Here is a 23,803-nt window from a genome sequence, read left to right as displayed (position 1 = left end):
AAAAATGATTAGTCTTTCTAAGTGGTTGAGTTCTTTCCATGTAGAACATGACAGCTCTGCGTACATCCAGTGTGTGCAGGGTTCTTTCTCCCAGGCTTGAAGGATTTTGAAAGAATGTTGGTAGTTCTATTGACTGATTCACATGGAACTTTGAAATGAATTTAGGCGCAAATCTAGGGTGAGTACGCAGAACTACCTTGTCTTTGTGAACTGTTACGAAGGGATCTAGGATCGAGAGCGCTTGTAGTTCACTTACCCTCCTGATGGAGGTAATCGCTATTAAAAAAGCAGTCTTAAGGGTGAGGTCTTTAAGAATTGCCTTGTGCATGGCTTTAAGGGAGCCCCCATAAGCCTTGTCAACACTACATTTAGGAGCTGGGTTAGAAATGGGAAGGATGAATTCTTTTCACTCCCTCAATGAAAGCTTAAATAACTGGTCTCTTCCACCATGACACTTGTTGTGATTTAGTGTAGGCTGAAAGTGCAGCTAAGTGCACCTTTATGGAGTTGAAGACCAGGCGTAAGTCAAGTAAATGAGTTAGGTATAACAATGTCTGTGGGAAAGCAGTTAATCTGGTGAATGGTCTTTGATTTGCACCAGACAAACAGTTTCCATTTACTGAAATAGCAGTATCTGGTGTTCAGCTTTCTAGCTTCCCTGAGAATGTCCATACATCTGAGGGAGTTGCAGGTGTCCAAACTATGACCTCAGTAACCAGGCCGCTAAGTTTAATGTCTGCAGGCATGGGTGAAGTGTCTCCCCTCTGTCTTGCGACATGTTGTACGGGCAAAGCAGTTCGACTGGAGGAGATGGGGCCATCTCTATCAGATGAGCGAGCCACGCTCGGGCCGCTTCTCCACCAAGGCTTGTGACTGGATCACCTCGTTCCTTCAGGAGAGGGTAATGAAGGTCTTCTCCGACACCGCCAACGCAACACCCAGCCCCATCAAATGCGGAGTCCCACAGGGCTCCTGCATAGCCCCTACACTCAAGAACCTCTTCACGAGACCTCTCTTCAGAATACTTGACGCCCTGGGCATATCATATACAAACTATGCAGATGATACACAGGTTCTCATCCCCCTGTCAGGTGACTACACCAAGGACCTGGACACACTCAGCCATCCAAGATTGAATGGTGGCGTAGATGCTGTTGAGAACTGGCTTTGTCTAAACAGTGACTAGACTGAACTCCTGCTTGTGGGCTCCCCATCCACATTGGGCAAACTTGATACAAAATAACAATCCTTCACTGTAGACAATATTCCCATCAAAGTCTCTCAAACTATCAAAACACTGGGTGTGTATCTCGAGTCCAGCCTCACTATGTACAGACGGGTAAATGCCATCGCCTCTTCCGCAGCATATCACTCCAAACTCATCAATGCCATCAGGCCCTTCCTATCACGCCAAAACTGCATCCCAATTGCAAGCGCCATCATCGGCTCCAGACTGGACTATTGCAATGCTCTGTTGATTGGAACCTCCCAAAAAAACTTCAACTCCAGAATGCCCAAAATAATGCCTTGAGAGCTGCTACAGGCACCTCTCGCATGGAACACATCTCAGGGATAAGAACCCATCAAGGAAAGGGTGGTTTTCAAAACCCTGGCCCTTACACAAGTGTCTTCACAACCTAGCCCCTCCCTATCTGACTCAAAGGATATCCAGACAAACAGTCACCAGACCTTCAAGGGCAGCCTATGCCAACCGCATCACTGTCCCACTCACACGCAGAGTGCGCGCAGGAGGCACCAGCTTCCCTACTATGGCGGCAACCTTATGGAATAGTCTCCCAGCTCAGTCCTATCAACTCGCACTCGACCCTCCGCAAGGCCTTAAAAATCAACCTCTTCACCTAAAACCCCCCGTCTTTCTAAGTATGCATGTCTATTGTATCAACCTGTATGGGGGAAGATCTTCCTTGCCACTTGTTCCCTAGAGTATTAGTAACCAACTGTAACAACCTATGTGTATTCTCTTTAACCATGCAAATGCACCTAAGCGAATGTATTAAAATATACCTTTTAGGGCCGCTTACTGTAACCCTCAAGCAAGCCTTCTTAAATCTCCTTATAGCGCCTTGTTGCCTGTGGGCTGTAGCGCGCTCTACAAATGCAAAATAAATAAGGGTTGGCGGGCCCACATGGGGGCCACCGGTATCATCTTGACTGGTGCATCTTGTGCACGATCTTGTTGAGAAGGGGAGGTGGGGGTGTGCTAGGGGAGCGTAGACATTTCCCTGACCATGTTATCCAGAGTCCATTCCCCTTGGAACGGTTCTGGGGTACCTGGAGGCGTAATCTTGGCATTGAGCATTCTCCAGATTTGCGAACAGATCTCTCTGGGAAGCCCCATTCTGCGAAAACTTTGGAGATTATGTCTTTGTGTAATCGCCATTCGTACTCCCTGGGCAACAGAAAGTCTCTGCTGAGTAAGTCTGCAGAAGATCGAGTTCCCCTGGTACATGTTGTGATAACAAGAACATGTTGCGTTTGAGAGCCCACTTCCAAATGTTCTGGGACAGTTTGGACAGACCTGGAGAATGAGTGCCCCATTGTTTGTTCAGATAGTACATGGCCGTGGTGCTGTCTGAGGATCGTCTTCCCCTGCAGTTGTGTCTGGAAAGCTTTTAGTGCTTTGAACACTGCAAACAGTTCCAACAGGTTTATGTGGTTGGATGCTATGTCTGACAACCAAACACTGTGCGCTGTTTGTTGAAGCAGGTGAGCTCCCCACCCTGTAAGAGACTAATCTGTGGTTAGAGTGGCTTCCACAGCGGGGCTGGTAAAGGATTTCCCTTTCAAGAGGTGGTCGCTCGACCACCACTGCAGTGAGAACGAGGGCCGGCGAGATGACCACTAGATCGTCCCACTGTCCGCTGGCCTAACACCACTGGCTGTTGAGCCACCCTTGCATTGGGCGCATGAGGAATCAAGTAGATACATGACCCCATCATTACCAGCAGTCGCATAGCCTTGCGTACAGTCACCTCTCGACTGGCTACATACTGAGGAATCTGAAACATGTTTCGGACACTCTCGTTGGAGGGGAAGACAATGCCGTCCTTTGTTTGAATTAGAGCCCCTAGGAACTGTTTGACCTGACTGGGGTCTAGGCTGGATTTCTTCTCGTTGATAGATCTTTCATTCAGTCTTGGATGCTCTATCGTCTTTTGGGTATTTGACAGACATGTTTCGTAAGAGTCCCCTGTTATGAGCCAGTCGTCGAGGTAAAGATAGACCGGGTTGTATTGTCTGCGCAGATGTGCTGCTGCCACCGCTAGTACTTTTGTAAATACCCTTGGTGCAGATGCTATGCCGAAGGGTAGTACTTTGAACTGATAATGCTTGTCTTGTATCATAAATCTGAGGTATTTTCTGTGCGCTGGCAACATTGACACGAAAGTATGCATCTGTCATGTCCAGTGTTGGCATGTAATCTCCCTGTGATAACGGAATTACTTCCTGCAGTGTGACCATGCAGAACGTTTGTGGCTTTACAAATGTGTTTGCTGGGTGCAGATCTAAAACAGGGCGCATGGTTAGATCCTTTTTGGGTACAAGGAAGTACACTGAATAAATACCTTCTTTTACCTGTGACAGAGGTACAATTGCTATGGCTCTTTTCTCCTGTAGTGTCTAGACTTCCTGCAGAAGAATGCGAAGATGGTCTGGTATCAGTCTTGCTCGTGGAGATCTGAATGTTGGGGACCAGTTGAACTCTATGCAGTACCCTTAAGCCATGGTCTTTAGCACCCACTGGTCTGTAGTTATTCCCTCTGATGCCTGAAGAAACTATGTTAGCCCGCCCCCGACCGGGGAGGCATGGGGGTAGAGTTCCGGCCTCTTCCTTTGCCACAGCGTTGACCACTTTGGGGATACAGGGTGGTGTATCTGCTATTTCCCTGTGTAGAATTCCAATTGTTTCCCAATGAGTATTGTTGACCGGGGACAAACTATGCAGAACGCGAGTGTTCCGTCGAAAGGTCAATAACCTCCGGTTCGGAAGTATGATCATCACTCTAGCTGTGGTCACATTTGGTGGCTGCGGCAGCGGGAGAAAATTCGGCCTTCAACATACTGTAGGCCGCCCACTGCTCGACTCTACACTCCTTTAAAGTCTTAGGACGGAGGAGTTTACAAGCCGCGCATCCTTCCTCCTTGTGATCGAGGGGCAAGCACCAGTTACACCGTCTGTGCCCATCTTTACAAGGGAATTTGCTCCTACAATTAAGGCAAAACCTAAAGGAGTCCTCTCCATAGTTGAGGATGGGTAGTGTGACGAAGACCGAAAGGGAAAGCGGAAGGAAAGGGATTCTCCACCCCGACCCCACTCTCCCTACTGTATAGGCCGGTGGAAGGCCCGGCCATGTGGTCGGCAGCACAGACTGGATCACCGTCCGTCGAGATATTGAAGGTCTTCAGCGGAGGTCTGTAACAGCCGTCAAAATAAGGGACGGATGGGGTGATCTGGATATTTTATATAATTAATCGACTAAAGGTTGATGGGACAATAAGCAAAGTCTTTAACGAGCTCTGCATCAAGGCGACCAGTATGCTTGGGGGGGGGGGGGACAATCTGAGTGAACTCGACGCGTGAGGGATCTTGGGTACACCACACGTCACGTAGGGATAGTGTTACAGGCACGCCCATGTCGACGTCCCCTTTCGAGTCTCGAAAGACAAGATGCAATACTCTGCGGTTACCACTGGATGTCTGACCATATGCACAGCATGTGATTCTAAGCAGATTAACAAACATCAGAACTGTATTTACCGATTCCACTATACAGCTCTCCCTCTTAAGGTAACCCTGGCTGCTCAGTCACACTACCAACTTCTCTAGTACAGGCCTATATTAAAAGATGAGTTACCCAATTCCAAGAGAAAAGTCTGGTGTAGTCGCACATCAGTTGGACTGCACCAATTCATACCCAACAGTTGTGCTTCCCTGAATAGCTTTGGCGCTAGACCAGTCAGATCGAGCAATGACATTCGCCTAGAACCAAAACCATACAAAAAAATAAAAATAAAACTTGGGGTCTTCATTCTCCCACCAGGCAGCGAAAACTCGGCACTGCCTCCCAAAAGACATAGGCAATACAAAGGATCAACTAAAATTCAAAAAACGTGGCTCTTCAACTCTGAATCAGAAGGCAACGACTAGGATAATCAAAGACTCCACTGGAAACAGCACAAATGAAAGGCACAAGCAAGGGAGAGGCCAAAAAAGAACCACTCCCTGCAATACCCCCCACTCCAGTCATTACCCCAGAGACAGGAACCACAGCTGCAGACGTGGGAGCATTAACCAATAACAGGCACCCCAAGAGGCCTTACTGCGCACTTCGGTGGGTGAGATCCTTCACAAGAAACCCGGGGGTGGAGAGACCAAAACTGCAAACCGGAGCCACATCCAGGCCAGGGGCAGCCCACACAACCTCATATGATATGGCATTTATAATGCGCCTATACACAAGTGTTTCAAGTGCCTACAATCCACTAGACTAATACAGAGGAAAGCCACCACCATGCGCAATACCCAGCGAACAAACCACTACTAAACACCCAACACAGCACAGAGATTATTAGCACAGAAGCCCAAAGCAACGAGGTAAGAAAATCCCTAACCCAACCATAAAACCTCAAGTTCTGCATACACTTCTCAAATGCAAAACAAACACAACCACCACTGCACAGCAATCCGCACACACTTCACTACAACAACAAAACAAACTACACATAGCCCTGCACAACAGCACATGGGAATCGATTGAGCTGTAAATTGCACCCAAGCTCAGCAAACGGTGAAAACCGAACTGAAGCTGTCAACAGGACATAACACTCGCTATATCTGTTCTTGCTATAGCCTACTAACCCCTTCCCCCAACTCTTACCTTTCAGAGCCTCCAGCAAACCACTGCGGTGGTGATGGCGCGTGTTAAAAATTATCTTTAACATTAACATTCTAAAATAGTGTCAAAGTTCTTACTTACCTTAAAAACGATTACACGCTTCTTAAAAGTAGACTGGGTATAACTAGCTATTAGGCAGCATATATTTAGGTATCAATAGGTCAATTACTTACCTTGAAATACATAGTTTCTTTTATAAAGAGCATTTGGGTTTTGCTTTCCCCGAATTGCTTAGTGCATTCTAAAATAGCTATGGAGTGTTCATACTGGTCATGGAGTAGCTTGAGTCACCTCCAGAAAGTATGAGTTTTACTAGCTCTGAACTTTGTTCTAGAAAAGTAATGTTGCAAGGTGTATAGTTTTAACAGGGTTGGTTTATTCAGTGATTTCTGTAACAGAGTCACTGCATACAATGGTATTCTATATGTATATCTAACCTGGTTTTACTCCCCAATGTTAGCTGACTGCCATTCAGAATGTGTTGTAGGTTTGACTCATCTGGACTACCGATTGTATTCTCAAAAAGGTTATACTTTGGGTTGTATCCCATAAGTATTGAGTTGATTTTAATAAATATTTTTAAGATATGCATTCAGGCATTCCTAGATACAAAGGACAGATGAGTTTTGCAACCCTCCCTCACATCCGGTCCTTCGACACTGGAGCCAGGGACGAACTTCAGGGCTGAAGCCTGCCAAAGGCAAGACAAAGGGCTCAAACTTGGCTCAACACACAGTAAAAGTCAAGAAAGACCTCACAAACAGAAAATGGTGAAAAAAGACAGGGGGCCATTTTGACAAAATTGTCACCCATGGATGCTGTACTGCAGCTGAGGGTTCAGTCGGTGGTAGAAAAGCACAATGGTAGGTAAAAGTAAACCACTGCCAGCAGCCATTTAAAGTAGTGAGGGTAACATCAAAATGTTACATGAGTAGGATACGGGGCTACTAGGTAACCCCCCCGCCCACCAGCACTCCACAGAAGATGCGTGCTGGAGCTACCAAGATAAAAAGAAAAATGTCAATTTCACTTAACTATTCTTGGGAACTGCAGTTCGCACAAGAAAAGGTATTTAAACCTTGTGGAGCGATCTAAAAGGATTTCTCTGCGACACTGCACTGAAGGTGCTGTGTGTCACTATACAAAGAGGTGCCTATGGAGTATATCAGACTGCAAAAAGAAACACAAAATCCAAATCAGGTCAAAACACATGAGTGAGATAAAAGGCCCCTCACTCCAGGGTTACAATTAAAAGTCCCTAAATCCAGCAAAAGAGCTAGCGGTCTCGAAGGTTGAAGGGAATTAGCATATAAAAGATCATTCTCCCTAACACCGCCCAACATTACATACCATGGCTGAGTTTGGATTAGGACTAGATTATTCCAGACCCAATTCCAAATTTACCGACTGGAGGTACTGAGCTGGACCTACCTCGTGTGTGCATGCCCTTATATGGTAATGGTGGACCAATGCAAGTCTGAATAGGGCATGCTCCAATTTCCAAAACATTACATCAAGGGAGAAACTCTATTTCCCCTACAATACAAAAGTATTACAAAACAGTACCCTTACATGGAACTATCAGTTTGAACATGCACAAAAAGTGAAACTATGCAAATGTTTCAGAACACACAATTGCTCGTAATTACCTGATCAAACATATCTGACTGACTGAGCTCAGTTTTGAAATCAGCAGATCCAGCCAAGACGAGACCAGCTACATTCACCTTGTCACCAGAAACAAACAGCTGTACTGCCGTCTCAGCAACTTTTCTCACATAATTGTGTCGTTTCTCCATTCTTAAACGAGCAAAACGCAAGGCAGACTGACCACCTCTTCCTTAAAAAAAGGAAACACAGCAATGTTAAAGAATGAGAAGTTAATTTTACATACAAATACATACTGAACATTTAAAATGTTAAGTCATTTTGACTGGCATCCTTTGTAGGATGGAATTGAGAGATTCTGAATTTTGAAGGAGGTGAAGAGGTTGAGCGGCTTAAGAAATGCATTCTTATAGCACTTCACTCAATGTATTGAGCTATGCAGTAAAAAAGTAAAAAATAAAGTGAGCGCCTCGCTACGCTGGTAAACATAGGCAGTGAGTAGTACAACCAAAATAATAGGAGCAATGAGGGGTGTAAGGAAACAATGCCTCATGCGACTGAAAACAAAAAAGTATGTTTTTTCAAAACATTAATCCAGATGGATTAAAAGGGACTAAGCAGGCAAGAGTCAGTCCCATAGCTAGAAAGAACGCCTTCCTTTACTCATTATCTGGCTAAATAGCAGCAGCATTAGCCAAGAAATATTAAAATTACACTTCCTATTTGGTCAAGGTAAATAAATTCATCTGCAGGATACAGTTAAGAAACTGGTTTAAAAAGTGTTCAGTGTCCAAGATTGTGACCCTACCATTTTCAGGGTTCGAAATTGAGGAGAGCTGGGAGGAATTTAGCTCCTGCTATAGCCTTGAAGAGCCTATTTAGTCTGACCACAACAGCTACCAGTAGCTACTTTTGGTTCCTCAGCCCAATTGATGTGGAAAAAACACCTATGTAAACTTCAACTCTGTGCCTTTGGGACAATCCTTAAATATTCTTTAAGACATGTTAGGCAAGATTGTATGCAGTATCCCTGTAGGAGACCACACCAGGCTTGTCCTCCTGGTAATAGCTAACCCAACTATTGGTATAGGTCTGTACTACACAAGTTGGTAGAGCGACTGAGCAGCCACACTTATATCAAGAGTACTCGTTAGAGATGCTGACAATATAGTTCCTACAGTAACCAAACGCGGTAAGGCTAAAATGAAATACACGAAAAAAAAAGTGTTAAAAGTCTCTGCTGCCACCAGCTTTTCCATTTAGCACACCAGGAGTAACCAAAAATTCTCTGAGTGTTAGTTTAGGGCAAAACAAAAAAAGTGTACTGCATTGTAGGATGCATTGTACAATGATAAGTAACCACAAGTGATAACAAGTTACTAAAAGTACTAGCCAAGTAACAAGACTAAGGGGAAACACATTTTCCCAGTACCACAGCCTGAAGGACATTTCAGTTTCCCTATAAGAGATTAGCAAAAGCCAGTGCAATGAAGCTTAAAGCTTCACTACATAGTAATAACAGGTCAGGTGCAGTAAAGAGGGATCTTTCCTAACATTACCTCACAGTGGACTTTAGGAAAGCTCCCCATCACCCCGGCATTGGGCCTCACCCTTACAGATACAACAGTGCACGCAATTAACCCATATGCAACCCAACACACGGATGGCAGTTTCTCCTGGTTCTAGACCCATCCTATACCTCTACCATCACTAACCAACCCAGTCTTCCTAGCAGACCCACGTGAGAACCTGGAGATTGGTCATGTGGTAGCGGTGTGCAGTATTGGTGTACATAACATAATTGGTGTATAGAATACAGCCCTACATGTCAAAAACGATCAGGAACAAGATTATCTGAAATGGCATTGAATTTAAATATCTTTCGACATACATAAATGTCCTAGGGACTCTCAAAGGATTTAACGACAAAGGATGGGTTTACCGGTGTATTCATATTTAGAATTGTAGTTTGTTCTATGTAATGTGCCTCGAGATGATGTGGCAGCATATCCAGATGTATCAAGCAATTAAAATAGATTTAAATGCCAAAACGTTCTGATTCCCATTATTGTAAATAATAGAACATGGTTAATGTCCAATATTATCCACCAATTACCATGTTTCTTTGGGAGATCCACAGTGAATTTATGAAGGACTTCTCTTGTGTTTCCTTGAAGAGTGCCGAAGAGTGCACCACTACCATCGATCACAATAAAGCCAAACTTGCTGTCATCAGACAGGAGCGCCGTAAGTGCCTGGGAAATGAAACAAAAGTCAATATGCCAAGAAGAAATCTCCAGTTCTACTCCCTAAAACTGACAGACTGCAAAAAGAGGCAGAGTTAAAAATACTACCCACAAAAAAAACAAAGTAATGAACTTTAGGAGCCAACCCTTGGTTCCATCAACAATAACAATTTCATCAAGAGTGTTACAAAAGTGGCTTATCCTTCCAAGAGAGGTCAAGCATGTTTTTCAGAAGCTACTCTGAGATGCCAAATTCGGGGTCCAACAAGTTTGCACTTCCAGCTAACCAAACTCTCAAAGGTAGTTTGGCTGAGCAGAAAGGCTTTGACTTAGGAGGTTTGCCTATTTTACAATAGGTTACATCAAGTTAAACACTGGTAAGGAAATCAAGACGGACATACATAAACAGACGGCTCACTCAAGTCTCTGTGGCTTGAATCTACTTGGTCACATGCTTTGCATAGGCCACCTTTTAGGTGGTTGGTCTGGAGTATTAAAAGGAGTTCGTCAGTACAGAAGCAGAGTTTGGTACCATATGAAACTTTTTTTTTTTTTTTTAAGGTCTCATGTTAAACAGATTTACTTTGACAAATTTTCTTTTGATCGGAAAACCGGCATTGTAAAGGTCTTTCTCTTGAGACGTTTAACATGGGTTTACCTGTTTTTTTACATGCGGTCATGGAGCCATCTTTCTAAATCAGTCTTTTAGTTAAGAGATCTTTTCACCGGACTGGGAGTTAGTCAAACTTTTAGGTAAGCTCATATTGGTGATAAATCTTCCTAACCTTTATCAAACTGAGAACTTTTTGCTGTACTTGGTGATTCTTTTTTCCCTTATTCCTAGGAGATAGGGATTTTCTCACCCCCCCTCTCTAGTCTTTTACTCCTGGTGACCTTATGACTCTCCATAGTGTACATGGATCTATAGTTCCCTAAAGCTTTTGGGGTTAAGCTGAGCTGCCCCTTTGGGCTTCCTTTTCTAATTTCTCTTACAGCCAGCCACTCGGTTAGAACTGGTTTCAGCAAGGCATTCCTACAGACATAGGACAGTGAAGTTCCAGGCTCCTCCCTCACTTCCTGCCTTCCCAGACACTGGCACCTAGGCAGGTTTCAGGGCTGAAGCCCGCCAAAGGCAAAACACACAATGACTCAAACCCAATTTAAACAGAGTAAAAGCCCAGAAGGAATTAACAAATGAGAAATGGTGAAAAACTAAGACTGTCATTTTGGTCAAATGATCATCAATGGGTGATTTACTGTAGCCGAGAAATCAACCTACAGATACATTGCACAAAAGGTAGTAAAAAGAAACCATTGCCACCAGCCATTTATGTTAACATAACAAAGTTAAATGAGAAGTGGGATAAGGAGTTACCATGCAACCCCCCCCCCCCCCCAACACTCCACACAAGGTGGTGTGTGCTGGACCCACAAAGGACAAAAAGGTAAGCATGGCAAAAGTTGTCCTATTCTTGGGAACTGTAGTTCACACAAGAAAAAGGTATTTAGGAAGATTCCAAGGTACCGCTCAGTTGCAGTGCACAAAGGGTGCAGTTTCAGGAATAATAGTTATACCAATAATGTTACAAGTAAGTACCTGGACACTTGTATACATTACTGTTTCAGGATAATACAGTTACACCATCTTAACAGGTGAGCACTTGCAACATACGCAACTTCAAGGGATGATAAAATTACACCCATATTACTTTTTAGAATAGTGGAACACAATTCAAAGATCAGCAATAACTTATTCATTACTTTTCAGAATGGCAGAATGCACTTCAAAGAAAAGAAAGAACTGAGTATTACACATTTAGAATGGCAGCGCTATTCAAAGCAAGTAAAACCCTATTGGTAATAAACTCTTCCACTTCTATTTTGGGAATGACATGCATTACTTACCGTAATAACATTTGATGATTGTATCTGCTTAGATTCACATGCTGTGCATATGGTCTGACATCCAGTGGTAACCGCGGAGTATTGCATCTTGTCTTTCGGGGACCGAAAGGGGACGTCGGCATAGGCGTGTCTGTAAAACTATCCCTATCGTGACGTGTGTAGTACCCAAAATCCCCCTCGTGCCGAGGTCCCCTCGATTGTCTTTTTTCTGCCATGAGGGATTCCAAGGCTATAATGAGTGAGTACATAAAGCGAGAAAGTAGTAAGAAGTCTATGTTCCTTCCACCCCGAGCAGGGCAGTAGGGAGGGCACATGTGAATCTAAGCAGATACAATCATCAGAAATGCTATTATGGTAATTAATGCATGTCTTCTGATGCTTGTTAATCTGCTTAGAATCACATGTTGTGCATAGATTAACAAGCAGTACCCGGAGTTGGAGGTGGGTTGTGAGAAGACAGAGCAAAGATGTCTTAGTACTGCTTGTCCCACCCAAGAATCAGACCTAGAATGAGTGTCTAGGCAATAGTGTTTTGTAAAGGTGTGTAGAGAACTCCAGGTTGCCGCTTTGCAAATTGACTCAAGAGGAACATTTGCAATGAATGCTATGGATGCCTCAATGCCTCGAGTAGAATGTGCTCTAGGCTTGAAGGGCAGTTCTCTCTTCGCAAGAGAGAAACGGTGTGATGCATTTGACAATCCACCTTGAGATAGCCGATTTAGAGACAGGATCCCCCTCTCTACCAGCTGCCACTGAAATGAAGAATTGTTTAGTCTCTTAGTGGTTTAGTTTTCTCCAGGTAAAACATGACTGCCCTGCGCACGTCTAGTGTGTGAAGGCTTCTTTCGGCCATGTTAGTAGGGTTCTGGAAGAAAGTGGGTAGTTCGATTGACTGGTTCACATGGAACTTGATAAATTTAGGCACAAACTTGGGATGTGTGCACAGAACTACCTTATCTTTGTGGACTGTAACAAAGGGATCTAGAAGAGACAGAGCCTGTAGTTTGCTAAACCTTCTGATAGAATAGGAAGGCCACTAGGAAGGCCGTTTTATAATTCAGGTCTTTCAGACTTGCTTTATGCATAGGCAAGAAGGGAGCTCCCATGAGCCTGGTTAAAACCACATTCAGATCCCATCCAGGGGCTGGGTGAGAGATGGGAGGATAAATGCTCTTAACTCCTTCCATAAAGGCTTTAATCACCGGTATCTTCCACCACAATACCTTTTACTGTGATGTAGGCTGACAAAGCAGCCAGATGAACCTTTAGGGAATTAAAGACTAACCCAGAGTCCAACAGGTGGGTTAGATACAACACAATGTGTGAGGGTGAACATTCGATAGGATTGACACCCTTGGAATTGCACCAGATGACGAAACGTTTCCACTTGCTTGTATAGCAATAACGTGTATTCGGTTTCCTCGCTTCCCTGAGTATGTCCATACACCTCTGAGGGAGTTGCAAGTGTCCAAACTCTATGATCTCAGGAGCCAGGCTGCTAAATTCAGGGTTTGGGGGCACGGGTGTAGGGCTGCCCCCCTGTCCTGAGACAACATGTTGTACGGGCAGGGCAGCTTGACTGGTGGGGAGAGGGACATTTCCATCAGATGAGCGAATCAGGGTTGGCGGGCCCACATGGGGGCCACTAGTATCATGGTAACTGGTTCCTCGTGCACTATCTTGTTGAGAAGGGGAGTATGGGGAAAAGCGTAGACAAATTTCCCCGACCAAGTTATCCAGAGACCTTTCCCCTTGGACCGGTTCTGTTGGTACCTGGAGGCGTAGTCTTGGCATTGGGCGTTCTCCTGAGTAGCGAACAGGTCGAACTCTGGGAACCCCATTCTGCGAAGACGCTGGCTACAATGTCTTTGTGCAGTCGCCATTCATATTCTTCTGGCAGAGGAAAATCTCTACTGAGTACATCTGCCAGATGATTGAGTTGCCCTGGAACATGTTGGGACAACAAAAACCTACTTGTGTCCGAGAGCCCATATCCAAATGTTTTGGGACAGCTTGGATAGCCCTGGAGAGTGAGTGCCCCCTGTTTGTTCAGGTAGTACATTGCTGTAGTGCTGTCTGTTAAGATCTGCACCATCTTCCCTTGCAGTTGTACCTGAAAGGCTTTCAATGCTTTGAACACTGCTAATAGCTCCAGTAAGTTTATGTGATTGGACACTACTTGAGGGGACCACACTCCGTGTGCTGTCTGTTGAACTAGGTGAGCCGCCCCCCCCCCCCCCCACCCTGTGAGATGCGTCTGTCGTGAGAGTGGCTTCCACTGCAGGGGTGGTGAAGGTTTTCCCCTTCAGGAGGTTTTCCCTCGACCACCACTGCAGAGAGAGACCGAGGGCTGGCGAGACAACTACCAGATTTTCCCCCATTGTCCGCTGGCCTGACACCACTGGCTGTCGAGCCACTCTTGCATGGGAACCAGACATATACATGTCCCCCATCATCCCTAGCAACCGCATAGCTTTGCGTACTGTCACCTCTCGACTGGCTACATATTGAGGAATCCGAGAGAGCATGTGCTGAACCCTCTCATTGGAGGGATAGACAAGACAGTCTTCCGTCCGAATTAGTGCCGCCAAAAATTGTTTCTTGGCTGTGGACTAGGCTGGACTGTTTTTCGTTGATTGAAAAGCCCAGGCTGAAGAGGTCTACTGTTTTTTGGGTGTTCGAAAAACAAGCGTTGGACAAGTCCCCCGTAATGAGCCAGTCGAGGTAAGGGTAAACTGGGACTGATAGTCTGCGCAGGTGTGCTGCTGCCACTGCCAGGACTTTAGTAAACACCCTTTGCGCTGAGGTGATGCCGAAGGGGAGAACTTTGAACTGGTCGTGTTTGCCCTGGATCATGAAACTTAGGTATCTGCTGTGCGCTGGCAACATTGAAATATGAAAGTGTGCATCTTTCATATCCAATGTTGCCATGAAGTCCCCCCCCCCCCGTTTCAGCAATGGGATCACTCCTTGTAGTGTTATCATGCAAAACTTTTGGGGTTTTATGAACTTATTCGCTGGGCGCAGGGTCTAGAACAGGACGCATGGTGAGATCCTTTTTGGGTACAAGGAAGTACACTGAATAAATACCCTAATTTACCTGAAGAATAGGGATGGCGTCTATGGCGTCCCTTCCCAGCAGTGCTTCCACCTCTTGAATCAGGATGTTTAGATGGTCCGGTGAAAGGCGCCGTGAGCGCGGCGGTATGAACTGTGGAGGTCAGGAGAATTCCACGCAATAACCGTGGGCGACTGTCTTTAAGACCCACTGGTCGGAAGTTATCCCCTTCCATGCCTTGAGAAAAGATGTTAAAATCGCCCCCCGACTGGGGAGGCATGGGAGGGGACCTGGACTGGTGGTCATTTCCGACCTGAGGCTGTGGCTCCTTTGGGATTGGGGCCTCTGACCCCTGGCGGGATAGTAAGAGGGGCTTCCAGATGTTTGGTTATTGTTGAAGCTGCCCGTGCCGTAGTTGTTTTGACCGGCACAAGCTTGTCCTCGAAAGGACCGCCGAGAGTTATTACCCCTCTGGGAAGAGGGTTTTTGTGTAATTTGTTGGAGACTAAGGTCTCGTGCTGCTTCATGGCTGTCTCCAATGCTTCAACTGCTTTCCCAAAGAGGTTTGACTCTTCGATGGGCATATTAATGAGGGAGGCCTGAGTTTCAGGTCTAAATCCCGATGAACGCAGCCATGCGTGTCTTTTCAGAAGAATCCCTTGTGCAAGGGACCTGCCAGATGTTTCTGCAGAATCCAGGTTCTGGTTAACTAGTTTTCCTTCCGCAACAATGGCGAGAAGCTTGGTCCTGGCCGGTTCCGGGACCTCCTGAAGGCCTTCTTGGAGCAGGTTCCATTGGGCATTGGCACAGCTTGCTAATAGCATAGTGTTATTAGCAACCCGAATGGTATATGCAGCTGCTGACATGACAGGTTTGCCTAGGGCATACAATCTTTTAGACTCCTTGTCCGGAGGTGATTCTCCAGTTGCAAGGGGTACCATTGCCCTCTTACGAGTAGTGGTCACCACCAGAGAGTCCGGGATGGCATGCCCCTTGATACATAGAGGGTCGGAAGGAGATGGCCGAAATAATTTTTCGACTCTCGGGTTCACGGCCCTTGTCTGGGCAGGTGTGACTAAAGACGGAGCTATCTACCTTTTAACAGAGTTAAAGAGGGGAATGGATTTACTTGCCGGAGGTTTTTCCTTGATAATGTCCTCCACAAAATCCTGCTCCGGCAAAGCCTCTTGAGTGGCAATTTTGAAGAATTCTGCTTTTTTCAACATGGTGTTGAAAGCCATTTGGTCATCCACAGGGGAGGCCTGGCGAGCCGGGGTGGAAGGAGGAGAATTGATGCACAAAATATCAGAGACCTGATCTTGATGTGACCAAGGATCCCGTCCTCCTTGCAGGGTTTCCTCCCAGTTCTCCGTCGCCTCCTGTTGATCTTCATAATTTTCTAGAAAAGAGGATTCCTCTTTTTTTTTATTATTATTTTTTTAATTTTATTGGTTTAAAAACACAAACCTTTAAAATGTTGCACGATTGACAAATCAACAAATCCCCAATCCACATCACACACGTTCTTTACCACACCACCCCATCTTCTTAGGCCGATTCATTTAAACGATCCTGGTCATCCTATTTACGACTCAGTCTCACTTCCTATTTTTCTTGCCAGGCCTTTAGCTTTTCTTCAATACATGCTAAAAAAGATGTCAGGGGCAATATTAGCTTCGTATCGGTTCCATTCCACATTCGCCCCCACCAGTCGTCCGCATCCCTCAATTTTGGGCATAACAAAACCAGATGTTTAAGCGATTCCGATCCGGTCTTACAGAATCTGCACCAGAGATTTATGTCTGCATTACACGCCCAATGACTGGACTGATCCTTGGTTTGTAGAGCGTTTAAACGAAACAGAAACAGTCTCTGCGCTTCAGGATTCGGAAATCGCTGCTGGTAATTTTGTAGCACATTAAATCCTCTAGACTCAACCGGGGAATTTCGCATAGCTCTGGCGGCAGATCTCATTACATGTTACCTCCCAATCTGTTCTCCAAATCTTGGTTTTTGCAACTAAGGGGTTTGTTTGGAGTGTTTCCACGCCGATATATTCCAGCCGTAGATCTTTACAACGTTTTACCCACAAGGAAGCAATTTCACTTCCATCGGATGGTACGTTGTGTAATACACAAAATTGCAAAATTCCCTCTTCAGGTCTGGTTTTTCGATATAGTGCCAGTAAATTCCAACTAATCGGTGCGTGCAAAGAGATCAAAGCCAGTTCATATCTTATACACGCAGTTGAAATACCTGGAGGAAGACTTAAGGCTTTGGTCCAGAACACATGTTCTAACGAAGGGGTTGGGTGAACATCCCAACGCATTCTCTGCACCGAAAGTTAGTATTGGTGCAACTTTCAGTTCGTAAAAATTTCTCAAAGGTTGCAAGGAGAATTTACCAAACTTTATGCAGAATTAGTGCCTGGTTTGCAAGTTGACCGCATTTCCTTTTTGAATCATGCACACAGGGAGCGTCGCAAATGCTGGCATTTAATGTCATACCCAGATACTTTACACTATTTGTAACGCAAAGCGTCTCGGGACCCAACCTCCATGCGAACTTCAGACCTTTTGCCTTTTGTTTGTTCCTCTTGTTGTGTATCACCAGAATTTCGCTCTTCGCTACGTTGATTTTCAGGTTGTTCATAGCCACATACTCCTGGACTGCTTCCAATTTTCTTTGTAACCCAATCGTGGTTACGTCTAAAATAACTAAGTCATCAGCGTATAGAATCCAACTTATCTTGGAAAGGTGGAAAAGACTGCACCGCGTTTATCAACTCGCCGATGTCTGAGATAAATAAACTGAATATTGCTGCAGCCAACGGGCATCCCTGTTTCACCCCCTTATGTGTCAGAATCTGCGACGACAGGGTACCAGTTTGATCCAGGCAGATAGAAATTGACGTATCTGTATGTAGCTCTTTGATAGCCTCCAGCAACCCATCAGGGCAGCCCCACGATCTTAACTTATGCCATAGCAACTCTCCATCAACCATGTCAAAAGCGCAAGAGAAGTCCACAAAGGCAAGATAAACTGCAGTGTTTGTTCGTAGCGCTTACATCTTTAGCAGGTTTAAAATAAGTAGGTTCAAAGAACAGCCCACATATTTTACAAAACCTGCTCGTCTTTCGTCGATTCTGTTTGCAGAATGGGCCCAGGTAATTAGTTTTTTTTGTAGGACTGTAGCATAGATCTTACCTAAAACGTCTAGCAGGGCTATTGGCCGGTAGTTTTTGGGAGATGTTCTGTCACCTTTCTTAAATATTGGGACAATTATCCCTGCTTTCCAAGACGCTGGTGTTTGCTGCTGCAAATTGATTTTCATTTCAAGGCACAAGTCTGCCCAGAGATCTGGGAGTTGTTTAATTGTGAAATTCGTTAACCCGTCGGGTCCAGGAGCCCTAGAGTTTTTTGCTTTCACAATAATTTCACGAATTTCCTCTTTTGAGAAGTGCAACTCCCATGATGAAGACTTCACCACCTTTAAGGGTTCATTGGTCGAGTTTTTGTTATATAGGGTCGTAAAGTGTTTAACCCACTCTACCTCGGACACCAAGCATCTTTGTAGAGCTTCTTGTGAAGTTTCCGATCTGTTAATTAGGCGCCGAAACTCACTGCTGTTCTTGTTCGAGAGGGTTTTCATCATAGTCTCAGCATCATTTTGGTGAAGTTGGTATTTATGACTTTTTAACCAGTTCTTATAGGCTTGCTTGGTAGCTCTTTTTCAGCTTCCTTTCCATCACCGGGCCTTGGTTATTTCGTCGTATCTCGGCACGCATCAAATGCTTACGTTGCATCACTGACAGATCAAAGTGGTGAGTCTTCTGGAACGACAATTGTTTCAGACCAATGTGTTTGGCCTTAAATTGTTGCAGTAATGAGGCGTATTCCAACTCCTCCGGCAGGCCCTTAAATTGATTATAAAGCGTTAACACCTCATGTTCCTGCAGTCTTAATCTTAGGCAATTTGATTGAGCCAACACCTTGGGTACCCACTTGCAAGCTTGGTCAGTGTCAGCAACTCAAAGTTTTAACTGCAACATATCGTGGTCACTGTTTTTCATGGGTACAATTTTGAAAGAGGTTAACCTGGCATGCAGGTCATTAGTTGTAAAAATGTAGTCAATAGTTGACGCTTGAACTTCTCGGTGCCACGTTGCTCTCGCCGGGATATCGCCTTGCGGGTTTCCATTCAACATTGTAAAACCTCTTGCATTTAGCTCTTCCAACCATTCTTTCGCAAGTTGGTCTTTCTCCGGGTTGACAGACTTGGTAAAATCTATATTTAAATCGCCACAAACAATGATTCCACCTCTTTTATTCATGCCCAGCAAGTTGATGATCGTCGTTAGTTGGTCGATGAAGGGGTAGGTTCCCATACGTTGATGGTTCCAGTACAGATTGATCACTTGAATTACTTCTGTCTCCCTCCCTATGTGGTTCTTTTTGCCAATCTCCGAAACTTGAATAGAAGGAGTAAAGTTAGTTGATTTTAACAGGCGGTAACCCGATGACCGCTTAATCATGGTTAACAAGCCGGCCATCGGGCGCCCCTTCACCCCCTTGATTGCTGGATTTAAGGCACATTCGTACTCCGAGGTGACTGGCATCTCACTCATCCATGTTTCTTGGAGGCAGACTAGATGTAAATCTTGCAGCCAATCAGAGTTTAACAAATGAAGAAAGCCTCAAGTGTTCCATGACGCAAACGTGCACATTTGTGAATTTCCACTCAGTGGACATTAGCTTTGTGCTTTTTCATTCAATTATTCGGCCAGCCATTTCCAATCCTGTGTGTTTTCAGATTCCCCCGGGACAACTCCTGCACTAGGCACACTTTCGTCCAGGCGGCTTCCATTATTAAATGTGATTTGAATTTTGTCGAGGGGCCTCAGTTTGACACTCACTTCTTGATCAGACTCCAATCTCTTGTTAGCCTCGCCACACGGTTGTACCCTCTTGGGACCTAAGTCCATTCTACTATTTTGCACTGACGAGATTGATCTACTCTCTGGTTGCTGCTTCCTCTTTGTTGTGTACTGGAAGTCCTCTTGTGGTATTAACCTGGTTCCTATGGCACCAATGTTTTGGCATTTTTTCTCAAGGACCTTTTCCATTATTTTGTAAATGTCAAAACCCATGGACTGAAGGTCTTCCCTTGCCTCCAAGACTGCGTTGGCGAGAATATTGGATTCAATGTGTAGAATCACCTTGTCATGGCACAATTCATCGGGGAATTCCACAATTTTTTTGTCCTTAGATCCTACTGAACGTAAACGCAGAATATGATGGAGCAATCTTACAACGTTCGGTACGATTCAAGATTAGTTTATCTCGTGACTCCACTCTCTCCAACATTAATTTTATCGTTAAGGCGTGGGGCGTAGAGCGCACAGCTGCTTGCCCTTTAGTGCAGATCATTCTTTCTTCCAGCACTAATGGCTGAGCTGAGGCACCATTACTCAGACCTCGACTGGCTGCAGACCGAGGGCTTGAATTAGACTTAAAACTGTCCTTTTCCATTGGTGCCTTCTTCATTGGAGGGTGACTTTGTAGAACACTAGATAACTTCTCTTTTTTCCTGTAAGGTGTAAAACACCGGACTCAGATAGACAGTCTGGTCCTCCTTTATCCCCACCACTTCAGGCAAGATTATAATGCAGCTTCTTCCATGCTCCACTCCAGGTACTTCGCTCGACTGGTCAGGTCTCTGATGGATTGCACAAGATTGGATTCATCATAGCCACATCTACGTTCTGTCCCTTCAGCGCCACCTTCTGATTACAAGGGACAGTAATCCCACTCGGCGCTGAGCAGCCTACAATGTCTTCGCCATCTTCGTAGACCGACAAATTCATCAACTCGTCCTGGACCACCTTCTCATCTTCAGTCATCTGGCTGACACCTACTTGCGAAGAGTTGGGCATCGATTCTGGGCTTACGTTGCTGCCTTGATCCCCATTTGCCACAGGATTCAGGCGAGTGGAAATGGCTTCATCCACTATCTGCAGCACATTAATATTGCGTAGACATTTGCGGGCACCTCTGTTCAACTTACGACTTGGCATGTTTTTTTGCTTCTTGGCTTGTCAGGGTTTAGCTCTCTTTCCACATTTACTTGAGGGGGCAGCATCAGTACTGCCAAAGATGGTAAACAAGGCTGCAGATTTTGGCCCCTCGGCAGCAGCTGTTGTAAGACCTGTACACACTTCAGGCACAGGCAGCGGCAAACTTGACCCTGATGCACTTTGGCAGCCTGTATGACCCATATTTGCCGCGCTTCTTGCTTGTAAGAACGCAGAGTGAAAAGAGGTCACTAGCGTGCTATCTGGTTCGGTACATTCATTGACCTGGGCACCATCTGCACGTGGCTCAACTACCTCGCTTACCACCTGTTGGTGAATCCCCTTGTCTACTATTTCAGGGGGCTCACTCGACCACTCGAGTGAATTTTTTGTACTTACGATCTTTGCATCCTGGATCAGATCGTGCTGGCTAGTTTGCCTTTCAGGTGCTACTAACTCTGCAGCTCAAACACTCTTGCGATAAGTCGAGGGCCGCCGACTGCTCTGCCGATGCCACGGTCTGAACTGCACAGCCTCCTGGTGGGTCGCCACCTATTTTGCCATGTGGCTTGTGAAAGAGCAAGCGCTTCCCTTGCCACTTCTGCAAATACTTTCTTATCAATCATGTCGTGTTTTTGCTACCTTGACTGCAGCGAGGCCAATCAACAGTTTCTGGTTGACGTTTTCTTGCTCATTTCTCTGACAATTATGCAAAGCTTCTAATTGCAATATCTGAGTTCATGAGTGCAATTAGTGTTGACAGATCTTTCACATTGTCGTTTATTGCTTCATACAATTTGGTAAACGGCGTTAGTGATATTGCCATGGCAGCGGTCAGTGATGAAAATAACTCGTTAGTGGGCACATGCACACAAGGTGCTGCCTCGCTCCCATTGTCTTTTGACCTTGACTCCTGTGCAGCAAACCTTGAGGCATAACGCTTCTGTCGTATTTTAGGAAACGGACGTTCCACAAGAGAAGTCTTCTGATGAAGAGTCATCTGTTGAATCCTCACTATGTGATTTATGCGGCCGCTGGTTTGGCCGACTCAACCTTATACCCTGGCCTTCATTGGGAGGGTTAGCCAGCCTTTTCTGGGATTCAGCCACTTTTTCCACAGAAGACTTGGAGGACTCCTCAGATGTCTCAGCTTCTGCTGTTCTAGCACGCTTGTAGAAACCAACACCCCAAGTATCACAGTTTGTGTCCGTTAACTCATGCCACTGTCTCTTCTGAGGTATTTTATGCGCCCCACTTAGTTCCGGAATGGAATCTGGCATTAGTTTATCAGCACAAGCTTTCAGCTCAATTAGGTTTTGCAGGACAGATGAGACCACCTCTAAGGAGTTCCTTCGCTCAGCATAACATCCCCCTCCTGAAATCATCTGTACACTTACACCACATGGCTGATCTGAAGTGTACTCCGGCACCACCATTTCAAGAGACACTACTGGTCTATCCTCTCTGCTAACCAGGGTGTGCTCTCTACCTGCATTCACCGTGGGCACAGCGGTGAACACCTCATCCTCAACATGCCCGGCGTTGCCTGTCTCATGGCGATCCGGAACCTCCAAAGTTGCTCGCAAATCACTGGAGCTAATCTGGCTTACATGTGTTTGCCCATTTACGCATTCTTCATTTGCTGTTTCACTGACCGGCACAGAATAAAGGCCTGCATGCAGACCCTGCTGGACAGTGGCCAACTCCAAGCAGCTGTCGCAGCGCGGTTCCGCCTAGCTCTGCGAGGAGCCCACCTTCTCGACTGGGGCTGCAACCTCCCCCTTCGAGGACTGCTCTGCCACGTCATCACGCGGCGCCACACAGGTGACTGGCTCCGCCCCCACACTCCCAGACCCCTCCGACAGCGGGGAGACCAAAGCAGCCGCTCCATCCTCACGCCGCGGCGAACACTCCGGAATCACCTCCCCCACCGGGGAACACCCCTCGGCTCCCACTTCGGCGGTAAATACAATGTTGAACACCTGGAAATCAGTGGCTACCATACCCCTCGGGAGCGCCGCATCACTCCCATTCCTAACCTCCTGCAAAGTCACGTGTGCACTCTATCGGACATCGCCGATCGCACATCCCGAGACCTCATCAACAATAACAGCTCGGGGGTCACATGCGCTACACTCCATACTTAAATCCAGTACGGAGCTACACGAGGTATAGTGGCTCACCAGAGTTTGTCTTTTAAGTTTTGTTTGAGTCTCCTCTTGCTTACCCAAGCGTTTTAATTGCGCTCTTGTCCTTGACGTTTGCTGTGGACCATCCATTTGAATGGATTCCTTTGGGCTGCAGTATGGAAATCTGGAAATAGATCAACTAGACCACGTCGCCCACTCGCCAAACAGCCAAACAGTGCGATTACAGCCCCTTGCACCTCAGGGTTTAGCGCCACAAGGGCGTGGGAGGCGGCCTTAAGTACCAGGTGTGCATCAGGTGACTAGATGACCAGCACAGAAAGTTAAAGGTACAGGCACACGCACCTCCAAGCTCTCAGTCCACTGCCTTTTCTCCTCCAAAAAGAAGTTCCTTTTAGGTCAGTTCCCCTCGCCACAGCCAAACAGTGAGATTACAGCCCTTTGCACCTCAGGGTTTAGCGCCACAAGGGCGTGGGAGGCGGCCTTAAGTACCAGGTGTGCAGTCAGGTGACTAGATGACCAGCACAGAAAGTTAAAGGTACAGGCACACGCACCTCCAAACTCTCAGTCCACTGCCTTTTCTCCTCCAAAAAGAAGTTCCTTGTAGGTCAGTTCCCCTCGCCACAGCCAAACAGTGAGATTACAGCCCTTTGCACCTCAGGCCTCTTCTTCAGTATAGATGTCCCAGTATGTGTCCATGTGGGCCACGTATTCCTGTTGGAAAACAGGAGGCTGAACATCCTGTATTTGAAGGTTAGGGTCTACCCGAGCGTTTTCCGGCAGAGGCTGGTCAGCAGAACTGTTAATCTGCTCCAGTCGATCCATACATCCCTCGAACTTTTCAGTA

At 45.8% G+C, this 23,803-nt stretch overlaps 1 protein-coding gene across 1 annotated transcript in view; it reads right to left on the bottom strand.

Annotated features, from left to right (window-relative positions):
* The window catches only part of ETF1 (eukaryotic translation termination factor 1), a 257,735-nt gene that overhangs the window by 143,418 nt on the left and 90,514 nt on the right, over nt 1-23,803 (bottom strand). Inside the window, exons 5-6 of the mRNA XM_069654342.1 lie at nt 9,643-9,781; nt 7,568-7,758 (exon numbers count right to left, since the gene is read on the bottom strand). Coding sequence (XP_069510443.1) covers nt 7,568-7,758; nt 9,643-9,781 — 330 coding nt within the window. The remainder of the gene's footprint in view (nt 1-7,567; nt 7,759-9,642; nt 9,782-23,803) is intronic.

The sequence above is a fragment of the Ambystoma mexicanum genome, chromosome 3q (genome assembly GCF_040938575.1).
Source record: "Ambystoma mexicanum isolate Mex_15411 chromosome 3q, UKY_AmexF1_1, whole genome shotgun sequence".
Classification (NCBI taxonomy): Eukaryota; Metazoa; Chordata; class Amphibia; order Caudata; family Ambystomatidae; genus Ambystoma; species Ambystoma mexicanum.
This window is presented reverse-complemented; position numbering and strand designations above follow the sequence as displayed.